The following is a 14555-nucleotide window of genomic DNA, read 5'->3' on the forward strand; positions in this document are numbered from 1 at the left end:
AATAATAAAAAACCAGTAGTTTCATCATCAGCAGAGCGATTCCAAATACGTTTTGTTATCCCATAAAAAATCTTGTTTCCCTCTGCTCGGTGCCGGGCATGAGTCAGGATGAAGAGAACAGGTCAGCTTTCGAGGGTTTTAGAAAGTTGGCCTCACCCTTAGAATCCACTGGGTGGGCCTGGAGGGGGGCTCGGGAGCGCCAACCTGTGAAGGGCGAGAAGCCATTGGCAGGGGGACCAGGCGCGGAGATGCAGTGAGCATGCCGGGGAGGCCACCTCTGGAGCTCCACGGGATGCCCTCAATTATGTTAAGTAGTCGGCAGGTGAGGGGTCAGGCGGTGTCCATGCGGAAACAGTTGTGTTACCACCAGCTAGGTCTTAATCTCTCTGACCCCACTTTCCTCCTCGTGGGATTATTTTGCAAATGTAGAGGTGATGCCGGCAAAGCCCTCGGCACAGCGCTAGACGCATGCTAAGAGCTGTATTGTAACTGCGATTATTATGAAGCAAGTGTATCACATGATGGGAAAGTCTTTATTGAACCAGAAAAATGGTCATGGCTTATTAAGTTAGGATTCAGGTTACAAAACAGTATCCTGTTTGTAAAGCGCTCTGTGTGTAAATGCACACGTGGCTAAAAGGCCCCAGTGGTGGGGTAGTAGTTGTAATGTCTGTGAATATGTCCATTTTTTACTTTTCTGTGCTCTTTGGATTTTACACAGTGATCATACACGAGTTTTGTAATTACAGAAATGTTATTAGACAGTGTAACGGCAGGCCTGTGGTTATTGTCCACACACACGAGCACATGGGACTGCAGAGTTTGAGGACGGTCAGATCCAGGAGCACAAGGGCACGGAAGGCCCCTGGGGTGGGGCGGGCTGTTGCAGGACGTGCGCCTGGGGCAGCTGTCCAGGAGCTGTGCTGACCAGGCCTCCCCTCTGCCCTAGACGACAGGATCTGCTCACCGCCCTTCATGGAGCTCACGAGCCTGTGCGGGGATGACACCATGCGGCTGCTGGAGAAGAACGGCCTGGCTTTCCCGTTCAGTGCGTACCACCCCAGCTCCACCTGAGGGCAGGCGCTGTAGGCCTAGGCCAGCATGGGGGAGGGGCGGGGTGTATAGTCCCCTCTGGATTTAAGCTCACCCGGGGATGGACGCGCACATGGCCCTGGGTCCCACCTCCACCCACACCACAGAAACCGGGTCCTGGTGGGGGGCACAGGGCAATGTGCTCTGCTGCCTGGCCTGGGGGTGTCTACCCACACATCACCCTCAGTGCAGATACCAGGTGTCCAGAGTGTGTGTCTCAGCTAGAGTTCCTTTCTAGACGTGCCAAATGCCCCTGCCTTGTGGGTGAATGACCTCGCTAATTTCTCTCTGCTTTTCTCTCCCCAACCCATAGTTTGCAAAACCAGAGTGGCTCATGGCACCAACTCTCATGAGGTGAGTGGAAGAAGATCTGACTGCCTGTCGCCCCCGACCCCCATCCTTTCAGCTCGTCGTGTCTCATTGCGACCCTGCCAGATTCCTCACTGTCACTGCTCCTGCCCTGCTGTTAGTCCCGGCTCCTTGGTAGACAGCCTCCTTCCCTTTCCTGGACTTCCGAGGAATGGAGCAGGAGTGCTGTGGCGTCATACACTGTCTGCAGCCTCACCCCAATGTCTGTCCTGTCCCTAAGGCAGGAGGATGTGCTCGGGACCCACCTGTCCTCTGTGGAGCCTGTCTTAGCTCTGGCAGCCATAACAAACCCCAGGCACTGGGTGGCTTCGCCACATTTATTTTCTCACAGCCCTGGAGGCTGAAAGTCCCAGGTCAGGGTGCCAGCAGGGTCAGTTTCTGGTGAGGGCTCTCTTCCTACCTTGCAGATGGCCACCTTCTCCCTGTGTCCTCACATGGCCTCTTGTGTGTGTGAATGGAGAGGAATAGAAAGCAAGAGCAAGCTCTCTAATTTCTTCTGATAGGGGCACTAATCCCATCTTAAGGGCCCCGCCCTCAAGACCTCCAAAGAGGCCCCACCTCCAGATACCACCACAGTGGGGCGCAGGCTTCAGCGTAGGAATTCTGGGGCACACATTCGGTCCATGGGGAGCTTGTGCGAGTCATGCTGCAGTCCAGCCCACCCTGCAGGACTGTCTGTCCTTTGGGCCATCAGTGTCATCTCCTTGAGGGCCTGTTTTGTGGCAGGCACTGGGCTGGGCCCACATGAGGGCTGTTAGCTCCGAGAAGGCTGTCACTGCCACAGGGCTCTGCCATGCTGCTGAATTGAGACGGGCCAGCGAGGAAAGGGGGGCCGCTTGGAATCAACCCCATGGAATGCTTTGATTCACGAGTCACCCACCCACCCATTCATTCTTTTATTCACTTTATGATGTTCCCGGCCACCTTGAGGACCACGGGGACCAGGGAACAGATGCATAGGATGTGAGTCCTGTCCCTAGAGAGAGCCAAGGAGCCTGTGAGGACTCTGGGGACTAGAGGAGTGGATGGTCATGTAGGGGCTTCGCTGGGGCCAGGGCCCGCACCACCCTCAGGAGCCACAGCTGAGGCCTTGTGTTTGCCCTGGACATAGCCCTGCCTGAGGTCTCCCCACTGGGCACATGTGGAGGTGTGCTGGGCAACAGGCATCTGACCAGAGTGGGCTCTCTGGGGAAGGCCTGTCCTTGGAAGGCCCTACCAACAGAAATGCTCCCCAGAGCTCACGACTAAAAGGGGAAGACTCAGCAGCATGGGCCTTTCCTGGGTTATGTACTGCTCTTTGTCCCTGGCCTGTACTTCTAGGTGAGTGTCAGTAGACAGTGTCGGCGTAGCGTGGCGCGTGCTGTGATGGGAAGGAGTGTGGGGACAGCCCGCCCGTCCCATTGTCAGTTGTCTGAAATAGGGAGCTCTCATGTAGTCTTCCTGTGGGTGCTGGCCCTCCTGCGGCAGCCTGCCTGGGCTCTGTGCCCGGTGCTGGCAGCACCCTCCGGGATGTGCCCGGCCAGGGAGGGAGCAGGAAGGCCCCCCTCGGCCCCAGTACCTGCCTGCCCGCCTTCCGGCAGCCCCTTTCCACCACCCGATGGTTCCTCTGTGTGTCAGTTGCTTGGGTGTTACTGACGGAAGCACGAGCGCAGTCATCAGTGTGATTAGATCAGCCTAACTCAGAACCGGGCAGCCCCGGAGGAGGGAGCCTCTTCTGCGAGTCACTTGAGGCCTGAGGGACGGGGCTGTGGAATCCCACGCCTGGGACCGATTCTGGTGCTGCGTGTTGCCGTTTGTGCGACTTTGGCAAATTCCCCAGCCACCCAGAGTATCCGTCCACATTTGTGATTGGAGACGTAGTGGCTTCTGTGAAGGATGAGGGTTGCCTGGGTGGACTGCTGGATGAGCTGTCGGAACCAGCTGCCCTGGAGCCTGCCGGGTACTTGCCAAAGGGGATGGAGGTTCTGGATCCAGGTGCACCCCTCTCAGGATGCCCCTGATGGGCCTCGGGACTCTCAGCCCTCAAGTATGGGGTCAGCACGCTCAGGGGAAGCTATAAATCACCCCTCATTCTAGCCGTCTGCCTCCAGGATGTTCATACGGGCATCCCTCCTCCCCCCGCACTCCCCAGCAGGCTGTCTGGGTCCACTGCCAACAAGGTGTGCCACCATGTCCCACGTACTCAGAGACCCCTAGCAGACTCTTGTGTACAGACGGGGTGTGTTAGCATTACAGGGACGTGCCTTCTGGGGTGGACACTGTCCACCAGATAGGCAGAGGCTGGGGGACAAGCTTCTCACAGATTCCAGGGGTACCCAGGAAAGCCAAGTACAGCAGGGGTGGAGAATAGCACTGTGCATGGTGGGCTTTAGATAGGCCAGCAGGTGCTTCTGATCTGGAGTCCTCGTCTGCATCCCAGCCCACCCACTCCCTGCCTCTGAATCTCCCAGCCCCAGCCCCAGCCAAAATCAGGACCATTTCTGCTAAACCACTCTGTCTTCATTTTATGATCACAGAACCATTTGGGTTTTTGTTTTGTTTTGGGGCCAGTGTGAGGGTACTCATTTGCTCCATAGTGGAATTTTTGTTTTTTGTTTTTTGTTTTTTAAGCTATAACTTAGCCGAAAGCCCCGAGCACCCCTGCAGCCACCCATGATTTTACAGAGGAAGACAGTGGCGCTTAAGCAGGGCGGGGGCCCAGCCTGGGCTCACACAGCAAGTGCCAAGCAGGCACTCCAGCCCCTGCCTGGCTCCAGAGCTGCTCGTGTTTTTCCTGTCCTTTATTCTTGTCAGAAGGCTGAGGAGACGTTCGCTGCCCCCTAGCGCTCCCAGCACAGACGCACACTTTTTGTTTTCCCGTGTGGCCTGGATTGCCATGTCTGTCCTGCCCAGCTGGGCTCCAGGCACGTAGGGCTGGCGCTCCGTGACAGCTGACATGAGGGGTGGCAGCTGGGGAGGCAACCAGCTGTCCAGGGCCCATTATCCCTGCTCAGCAGCCCCAGCCGTCTGGTGGCTCCTTCCTGGGGCCCTGCGGGCTGAGGGATTAGCCGTGACCCTGGCACCAGCAGCTGGATCGACCAAGCCGAGGGCCCACCCCTCTGTCCTCAGAGCAGGCCCTGGGCAGAGCCCGTGCTGGCCGGGGCTGAGAGGGTTTTGGCAGCTGTCCCCGTGCACTCCCTACCTCAGCCCCTACCAGATCCTCCTGTCGGGGACCTTTTTCCCTAGAGGAGTCGGGGACCAGAAGCGCAAAGGCCTGTTGTTTGCCGAGTGTCCTGTGGCTCCGTGTGTAGGGGCGCGGCTGGGTACTGTGCAGACCCGATTCCATCCCGGGCTCGCTCACGGTCCAGCAGTCACTGAATCTCTCAGCGCCTCATCGTCCTCATCTGTGAAAGGTTGTATGCTCACCTCAGAGGCGCATTGTAAGGGAGACACGAGGTAACACGTGTACGTGCTCAGAACAGAGCCCGGCTTGTCACAGCTGCTCGACAAGAGGCAGCCGTTGTCATCAGACAGGCTTTGACCCAAGGCCTCCTGACTCCTGTGCCTGAGTCATCTGTTTCCTTCCCCCTCCTCCCGGGTCTTTGTGGAGGATCCTTTAGGATGTCATAGGGTTGAGTAGCACACAACCTTAGGGGTCCCCTTCCCTGGACCACAGTGCGACGAGTGACTCCACACTGTCAGAAGTTGTGCAGCTCACAGCCAGCTCAATCTCACATGGCAGACCCAGTGGAGGGAGGACCTCCTACCCCGTGGCAGAAGGGATGCATCCCCAGGTGTTCTTCGCTCCACTCCACTCACCCTGGGTTGAGGCTCCTCTCGGGGAGTCCTTATGCCACGGGACCAGGAATGGGCCTTGGTGGAGGTGCTCTGGACAGGTGACACACCTGTGTGTTGGAGGTTGAGAGGATGGTGGATTCTGACAGAGCCTTTGACCCCTTGTCTTCCCAGATGGCTATCGTGTTCAACCAGGAGGGCCTGAATGCCATCCAGCCCCCCTGCGTGGTCCAGAATTTCATCAACCACAACGCTGTCCTGTACAAGGTGTTCGTGGTTGGCGAGTCCTACACTGTGGTCCAGAGGCCCTCACTCAAGAACTTCTCTGCAGGCACATCAGGTAACCGCTCCTCTCGCCATCTTGGGCTGAGCGAGACTCGGGGGCCCAGCTGGGATGTGGCAGCAGTTGTCTGTCCTTCGGCACTGCCCCTGCCACCCTGTGTTCTTGGTGGGATGGAGAGGTGCTCTAAAGATGGAAAGAGTTGTGTACGGTGGATAAAGAGGTCTTGGGAACTAGTAAAATGTCCCTGTTCCCTGGGTTATGTAGGGACCCCACCCACCTGAACCACCATAGACTCCAGAACACATCCAGAAGTGTTCTGTCCCTAGGACGCTTCCTGAGGACCCACACGATAATGATATTCACGGAGGAACACGCTGGGACAGGTGTGGCCAGCATGGCGTGTATTGGCCTTCCAGGGAGGCGAGGGCAGGTGCTGCCTGCTGTTTCCCGCTGAGCCGTCTTTACCTTGGGTCTCGTTTTCCCTGGGGAAGCCTGAGACAGAGTTGCCTGCTGCTGCCTGCGTAGCTGCCAGGGTGAGTTAGGCTCTGTTAGAAGCAGCAGCTGCCGGATCACAGGTCTTCTTAGGTGCAGGACTCCTACTGTGCCAGTGAGCGGGTTTTGAGTCAGTGGACGGTGGTCTAGGGGTCCCGTGGGTGTCTCGTAGGGCGTTCTCAGCTGTTGTGGCTAGGCCTGAGAAGCAGCTCCCCAGGGATTAGCCTGTGGACCCTGCTGCACTGAGGGGCCTTCCTTCCACCAGCTGCTCACCACCCTCTCCAGCCTCAGCCATTTTAAAAACGGACACTGAGTTAAAGATTTGCTGGCAGTGGAGCTGCTCAAAAGAATGTTCTAGTGGCTTCTGAAGGCATCTCAAGGCACGTTCTGGAAACCTTTGGAACAGTGGCAGTGTCTTGGGATAAGTAGCTTTCCAGGAGGACCCCTTGGAGAACACTCACTGCCCTGCTGTGGCTTGTTCAAATCAGCCGCACATTTCTTTCAGCAAGGGGAACCCACATCATCAGAAGCGTTCAGACGCCAGCTGCTTTACCTCCACCTGAGCAAGCAGATGTGTCCTCTTGGCGTCCCTTGTCCGGGGACTGCCTGTGGCCGTCCACACCTCCTGGCTGGTGTGCCACCCGGCGTGGAGGGGCTGCAGCTGCTGTGGTCGCCCTCTCAGCCCTTCTTCCCCTAGATGCCTCTTCTCTTTCCATGGACACAATACAGAGCGTGGATACTCTGGAAACATGCAGGTGTTCATTTTCCTCCTGAGGGCAGACGGCCTTCCTAGCTGGGCATGTGGCTCCTGGACTCAAGGCTGTATTTTCAGGGTTTGGGACATCCTGGGTTTTTCTGGTTTTTTTTTTTTGTTTTCTCCTTTTTCCTCCTGGTTGCAAAATGCTGGGCCAGTTTCCGTCTCGACGCTGGGAACCATTAGCAGCAGAGTGCGGGCTCCTGTCCTGTATCTGTGAGGACGAGGACTCCTTGCCTGTGCGTCTTCTCGTGTGGCCATTTCTAGGTTGCCGGTTTGCCATAAAATGCAGGCCAGGAGACCAGACATGGTGGCTCATGCCTATAGTCCCAGTTCTTTGAAGAGACCTAGGTGGGAAGATTGCTTGAGGCCAGGAATTTGAGACCAGCCTGGGCAACATAGTGAAACTCCATCTCTACAAAAAATAAAAAATAAAAAATTACCTGGGCATGGTGGCGTGCACCTGCAGTCCCAGCTACTAAGGAGGCTGAGGCAGAAGGATCGCTTTAGCCCAGGAGTTTAAGGTTGCAGTGAGCTGTGGTCGTGCCACTGCACTCCAGCCTAGGTGACAGTAAGACCTTGCCTCTTAAAAAAAAAAAAAAAAAAAAAGAAAGCAGACTAAGCCCAAATAGTAGAGAAACACACAGAGCTAAAAAGGAGAAGTGTTTATTCCGTTCACGTGAACTAAGTAACTGTTAGTGTGTCTCTGCATCCCCAAAGCGGATTCTGTGTCCCCATCTCTAGGGCACGGTGCCAGGGAGCTAACGTGGGTTCTACGTGTATATTCTCTTTCTGGATAAGAAGTGTAATGCAACAGCAGCCCTTTAAGCTGGACCAGCTGAAAAGGGGGTTTGGGACTGTGGCCTCTTTCCGGCCCCCACCCCAGCTTTCCAATTTCCTTTGCCCGATGACAGGTCCCCCAGCTTCCCATGGCCATGCAGGGATGGGGGCTCCTTGAGTGGGATTTTTCTGGACCTGGGATAGAGACAAGGAGACAAGCCTTCACTCTACAACTGCCAGTCTCCTTTGCCTGTCAGCTGCACTTTTGTTTTTCACGTGTTGACGTCTGAAATCAAGTGTGCGTTATAGCCAGTGGCATCCATGCAGAGGCTTTAGCTGGAGCTGAAGTCAGGTTGTGGCTTGTGCCATCCACCAGGAACATTTTGTGTTCTCTGCCCATGGTTCGCATTCACGGAGAGATTGTTCCCCTCCCTCCACCCTGTGCCAGGGTAGAGATGGGCGAGTTCCTTTGCTCTCCCTTTCTATGTAGTGGGTTTATTTCTTGTTCATCTTTACCCTGAGGACGTGGCGCAGGCTCCCAGCTTTATTCAGGTTCCTTCCATTATTCTCTCCAGCCTGAGTCTTGTTTCTCTTAGGCATGTATGAGTGGTACCTCCTACCATGTAGAGCGGGAGGCAGCAAACTTTTTTGCAGAAGGCCAAATTATAAACATTTCCAGCTCCATCACAATTATTTAATGCTGCCATCGTAGTGCAAAAGCAGCTGTAGATATGTGAATGAGTGGCACGGCTGTGTTCCAATGAAACTTTATTTGCAAGTGCAGGTGGCCGGGCTTACAGTCTATAGTCTGCTGAGCTCCGCTCCAGAGCCTCTTAATAGTCAGTGATACAGCATTTGTCAAGCCTACCATGTGCCCAGCCCTGCGTGAGCTGCTGGGGATCCAGTCAGGGACTAGATAGGCACCCAGCTTCCTGCCCTCTAGTTTGTATTCTGGTGGGAGAAACTGCATACAAGGAGAGAAATAATAAAAGGGTCAGCTGTGGCCTGAGATGAGGGGTTCTGAGGGAAAGAGAATGTGTCCTGGGATACCACTGGGTGAGGGGAGCCACTTGGAAAGGGCAGCTCAGGTGGTCCCTCTGCAGAGATGATACTCATGGCAACTGGAAGATGACTTGGGTCACCATCTGTAGCACTGGACACATTCTTCCCATCCCATTTGCCTCCCGAGAGAGAGGAGATTAAGCAAATAAGGCTAAATGCAGTGTGGCCCCAGCTCATGGCTGTACTGCTGAGTTGCTGGGATATTTGGGGGCTCATCTTATCATTTATTCTTCTTTTAAACCTATTTTTTAAATCCATAAGTTGAGAAGAAAAGCACACGTTCTTCCCTTCGTTGCCCTCCCTCCCTGTAGAATGTTGGTGGTAGTTCTCCACCGGTGCTGTTGGGCTAGTCCAGGAACAGACTGCACGGGGCACCGGAAATCCAGCGTGCTGTCATGAGGAGGGCTGCTGCATGCTGGGAGCAGCGCCCTGGTCTGGTGGATTAGAGGAAACGGCTGTCTTGGAGCTGGCCACCAGGTCTCTTTCCCTGATGCCTTCTCACTTGCCTCAGCTTTCCATCGTCGCCGGGGTGACTGGCAGCCGCGGGAGGCTGCTCCCACTCCCTCCGACCCTTGCTCAGACCGCACATGGAGAGGAACTGAGCCCAGGCCATCTCTCACTGCCCTGCCAAATGGTCTTCTGGCCAGAGCTCCTAGGTCAGAATTAGCCAGAGGGGCTGGGTGTGATGGCTCATGCCTATATCCCCAGCACTTTGGGAGGCTGAGGTGGGCAGATCACCTGAGGTCAGGAGTTCAAGACCAGCCTGACCAACATGGTGAAACCCCGTCTCTACTGAAGATACAAAAAAATAGCCAGGCATGGTGGTGGGTGCCTGTAATCCCAGCTGCTCAGGAGGCGAGATAATCGCTTGAACATGGGAGGCGGAGGTTGCAGTGAGCCAAGCTCGGGCCACAGCACTCCAGCCTGGGCAACAGAGTGAGACTCTGTCTCAAAAAAATAAAAAGAGAAACAGAATTAGCCAGGAGGAGAAACGAGCCCCTCTTGAAATGGCCTGGACTCCGGCTCTTCCTACCAGAAGAAGCTGGTGGGTTGCATGATCTGTCCAGGTCAGCAGTCACTGGCCGGCCCCTCTGAATACCCAGCTCTGGCCCTTCCTGGCACCCACTCAGCACCCACGTGTTCTCCTTGTGGCTCCTGCAGACTTCCCAGCCTCCCTGATCTATGCTGTGTCTACCTGCGCTTGGTGGCCCTTCCTCCCCCTGTGCCTTCTCTGCCACTGGGCAACTGCTATTGAGGATCTGCAGGGAAATAGGTGGGAAGGTGCCGTGAGCTCAGGGGCTGAGCCAGGCTGGGCTATAGGATGAGCAGGTGGGCAGTGTTCCCCTCCCAGCTGCTCGAGCCTGCTCCAGCCTCAAGCCCATGGGGCTTACGCCTTCCCCACAGGCTTCTTCTTGGCTGTCGGTGCCTTGGGAGTAGAGATCCTGGGGGCTTCATGACGCGTGTCCTGCGGGGTGTTTATTTTCCCCAGGCTCCTCCCCAGGACCATCTTTCATGCCCCCCATCTGGACTGGCTCTGGTCAGAGCGGCAGGAGGACTGTCGGGCACACCAGGGCAGCCAGGGGCCTCTGTGCCCCGCTAGTGGGAAGGACGCCAGGTACATCTCAGCGCCTGCCCGCTTGGCTTCCACCTGAATCATTCTCTCATGCATGATTGTTGTGGCGCTGTAGAGTCCTGGAGCTGGTGGGGTTGTTGGCAGCCAGAGCAGGTGCCCCATTGGCATGGCCCCTGGCATGCAGTGCCCCTCAGCCAGTGCCCTCCTGTCCTCGCACATAGGTGCCTGGGTCCTAGGGATGTGCATGGCATCCTGGGGGCAGGAGCCACAACGCCTTGCCCTGCAAGGACTCCAGGAGCTGCTGGGGCTGGCGGCCCGGGACAGTCCCGTGCCAGCCTTGGGGGAGGTCGTGGGATGGTGACAGACAGCCCTTTCCAGAACTCGGCCTGAGGCTCATGGTTCTGCAGCTCTTGCGTTCACGTGCCAGTGCTTCCCGGTGCCTACGAGCGTGTTTCTGACCAACCGACCTGACAGTTCCCCCAAGTGACTTTGGTTTACTCCCCAAGGACGTTTCTACTGTGGGATCTACTTGCACTTTCACTGTTCTTGGGATTGGTCTGCCTCTGCGGGTCCCCAGTGGGCCTGTACGGGCCGGGTGTTGTGGGAGGCAGGCAGGAGCCAGACGTGGGGTGAGGGTATTTCAGACTCTCTGTGCCAGCTTCCAGTGCCAAAGAGAAATTGTGCTGTGTGCTTTCTTGGATGGATCCTGTGGAAGCCTGCGTTCTCTGATTTCCTATTTTTTTCCCGAAGTCGCTAAGAACCACCAGAACCCTTTGTATTTTAAGTGCTCACGTGCTGGTGGCAGCCTGTCCCTATGTCTCTAGCACGTTCCCCAAAAGAGAGTCCCGTGGGCTGGGGAGTGGACTGGGAGCACTGGCCTAAATAACACTGAGACTGCTTTACCTTGGGCCCTCTCTGGGGTGATATTCAGGTGTTTAGCTGTCCCACCCGGCCCTTCCCGCCGCCCCCCAACCTTCCCTGTATGGTGACAGGGCACTTTGGGAACAGGGCCTCAGGGAAAAGCAGATGTGATGCTGTGAGACGGTAGTAGAGGTTACCGTCTTTTGACTCATTACATCGGTCACTTTTATGTGGGAGGAGAAGGTGAACCAGAGGCCCTGATGGTGCCCAGCTCACTGGAGCCCAGGGCTCTGCAGAGCCCGAGGCCGCGTGTTGTGTGCCTGGGGTGGTGCTGCCCCCTGGTGTCGGGTGGCGGCAGTGTGGTCCCTGCATTGAGGTTCTAACGTCGGCTCCTTCCTGTCGCTTTTTCAGACCGTGAGTCCATCTTCTTCAACAGCCACAACGTGTCAAAGCCGGAGTCGTCATCAGTCCTGACGGAGGTGGGTCCCTCTGTTGGGGTGGCTTGGCCTGAAACTGCCCTCCCCTGGGCCTAGGTGTGGGCTGCTGTGGCCATGGGGTCCTTGGCCGAGCTCTCCAGCAGGCTAGGGTGGGAAAGACCTTTGCCTCTGTGCCAGGGGCTTCGGGAGGTTCCAGAGACCCCTGTTCCTCTGCTTGCTTCGAGCCTTCGTGCTAGCAGTCATTGCAGCCCGGCCCAGCACAGGGAGAGGTGCGGGGCACGCTGGGCTTGCGGAGACACCGCTCACTGCAAGCTGCCCGCGCAGGTGTGCTGACCCTTCTCCCAGCGTGATCCCAGCGTGAGGAATCGGAAGAACTGCTATCTCATCTGCCTTGTTCCTGATTTTTCAAAAGGCTGTGAAGGCAGCACCATCTCAGTCCTTTGTCCTGCAGTGGTCCTGAGGCTGGCAGGAGTGTCACCCCTGCCCCCAGCACTGTGGGTAGTGGGCATCCTGGCTGCTCAGTGAGTGTCACTGTGGCCAGTGTCAGCCCAGGTACCCTGCAGTGCAGGTCGCAGTCAGGCCTCATGGCATCAGAGAGGCTCAGTGACCTTTTCACGTTCACAAGGCTAGGATTTGACCCCAGCAGGTCTGATTCCAAAGTGGGATCTCCCAGGAATTTAGGACTTCTGACCTCACCAGTGATTCCTGAGCACCTGACCCCAAAGAGTTTAGGAAAGGCTATCCTCTGCTGTTTCCCCGAAGTCCAGAGAGCCAGCGGCCACTTCCCTAAACTCAGAGCCCTCTGCCAGGGAGCCCGCTGTTCTGAGGATACGTGTGTACTGCTCTTCTGGGGGGCTTTGCTGGTGTCCTCCTCCCTGTCCTGGTCTGGCCTCTCCAACGAGCCAGCCTCCACTCCAACGGCAGTGCTCGTGTCCCTGGGGGGCTGCCCCAGAACCCAGGCAGCCTGTCTGTCATTGGTGTCAGGGTCCTCTGAGGAGCCAGCAGTGTGCCGAGCATTAGACAGAGCACAGGCGTGGGCAGGACCTAGAGGGAACATCGCCATCCTCAGGATGTTGACACTTGTCCCCTGGGAACATGTCAGGCTTTGGGAACAGATTTAAACAGAGCCTCAGTGCCTGGCTGAGCATATTATAAGATGTTCTGTGCAAGAGACGGCTCTTTTCTAAGCTTCAGAATCACAGGGCTTCTTCCCTGTGTGGCTTTGCTCTGGGGGCCCCGGCAGCCCGTGTGATGGAGGGGAATTGGCATTTGCAGACTGAGTGTCCTCTCAGGGGTAGGGCCAGCAGCCATGATGGCAGAGGGACCCATCCAGAAGTCACTGTCTTGGATTAGCACATGTTGACCTCAGCCTCAATCTCCTCATCTGTAAAACGGGAAGGGGTGGGCCTAGAGACACTGCAGGGCCCTTCCCTTCACCTCTGAGGTCTGCAGTCGCCTCCTCCTCCCCTCAGCGCATGGCTGCTAGTCAGGAATCTGCCAGGACTGACGACTTCCAAAAACAGAAAAGGGAAATGCGGTCAGCACCACCTTTTCCACTGGGACATCAGCCCCTCCTGGACGCCCGCAGGCTGGCCTGACACAGCCAGCTGCCCCTGCCCACCTGGGGCTCCTCCAGTCCTGCCTTGGCCTCCCTGGGAGTCTGGTGCAGGGAGCCCTCCTCTGGCCTTAAAGCACCCCTCCCTTCCCTGTGGGAGCCCCCTGAGGATGGGCCCAGCCCCACCTAACTTGCGGGGTCCCACACGCCCTTTGCTTTTCGGAATTCAGTCTAGGGTATTAGGTAAGGGCACAGACTCTGACGGGACTGCCTCGGCCCAAGCTAAGGCGAATCGCGTCACCTCTCTGAGCCTTGGTTTCTTCTTCCTGGCCCAGAAGGGTTCCAGAGTCCAGGGAGTTCCTGGGTGAGAAGCACCCACCGCAGTGCCAGGTGTGCAGTACGGGCATGGTCTCACCGGGTGCCGAGGCCCACTGGGGACCCGTGAACGCCTTCCCAGCTCCCCTGTCACCTCCTCGCTTTCCAGAATGTCACCGGATCACTTGCATTGAGGGCCCCAGGCAGGATTTCTGTGCCTTTATCTTGTCCTAGGATGGCTGTTTGGTTTTGGATAACCAGACAACTTCAGAAGGATTTCTGAGATTCCACAGCTAAGCCAAGAGCGCTTTTGTAAATGGCGTGCCGTGGGGCGTGTGGCAGTGCCGGAACCGAGCTCCCTTACTACCGAGCCTGTGCTGTGAGCCTGAGGCAGCAGCTCCTTCCGTCTGCACCACAATCTCTCAGTGAGATGTTTTTATTACCCCATTTATTGGGGCAAGAAAACAAGGCCCAGAAGGATTCTGTTGTGGCTTAGGGTACACAGTAGAGAATGGGCAGCCCCAAGGTGTCCACCAGCATCTCTCTGACTCAGTGAGGGCCCCGGGCTGCAGGGCGAGTGGCTGAGCTGCCCCACTAGGCTTGGCCTGTGGCCGCCACTGGCAAGAATGACCCAGGAGGCTCAGAAGAGCTAAGTGGCTGGGTGTGGTGGCTCATGGCTTTAATCCCAATACTTTGGGAGGCCAAGGCGGGCAGATGGCTTCAGCCCGAGAGTTTGAGACCAGCCTGGGAAACGTGGTGAGACCTTTAATCCCTACCGAAACAGAATACAAAAATGAGCCGCACACGGCGTTGCTCGCCTGGAGTCTCAGCTACTTGGGAGGCTGAGGTGGGAGGATCATTTGAGCCCAGAAGGTCAAGGCTGCGGTGAGTTGTGATCTCGCCATTGCACTGTAGCCTGGGCAACAGAGCAAGGCCCTGTCTCAGAAAGAAAAAAACAGAAAAGTGCTAAGGGATGAATGCCTCTCACAGCCGGGCCACTCCTGCCCCCTAGAAAGTATTTCTTCCGGATATAAGACACCAAGGCCTTGAGGTTGTGAGCAGGGGGGCCCTGCATGTCCTGCAGTGCCAGGATGGGAGATGTGCTAGTGTAGGCCTCAGAGCGTGGGTGGTGCCCGGGCGTGGGTCCCTCAGAGCGTGGGTGGTGCCCGGGCGTGGGTCCCTCAGAGCGTGGGTGGTGCCCGGGCGTG

The 14555-nt window shown here is 56.7% G+C and overlaps 1 protein-coding gene across 1 annotated transcript in view; it reads left to right on the plus strand.

The window, feature by feature from the left end:
* Window positions 1-14555, plus strand: part of ITPK1 (inositol-tetrakisphosphate 1-kinase) — a 179191-nt gene that overhangs the window by 155551 nt on the left and 9085 nt on the right. The window contains exons 5-8 of the mRNA XM_011991748.1: window positions 950-1048; window positions 1406-1446; window positions 5410-5575; window positions 11452-11519. Of these exons, the coding sequence (XP_011847138.1) occupies window positions 950-1048; window positions 1406-1446; window positions 5410-5575; window positions 11452-11519 (374 nt within the window). The remainder of the gene's footprint in view (window positions 1-949; window positions 1049-1405; window positions 1447-5409; window positions 5576-11451; window positions 11520-14555) is intronic.

Source organism: Mandrillus leucophaeus, unplaced genomic scaffold (assembly GCF_000951045.1).
Source record: "Mandrillus leucophaeus isolate KB7577 unplaced genomic scaffold, Mleu.le_1.0 Scaffold4, whole genome shotgun sequence".
NCBI classification, from domain to species: domain Eukaryota; kingdom Metazoa; phylum Chordata; class Mammalia; order Primates; family Cercopithecidae; genus Mandrillus; species Mandrillus leucophaeus.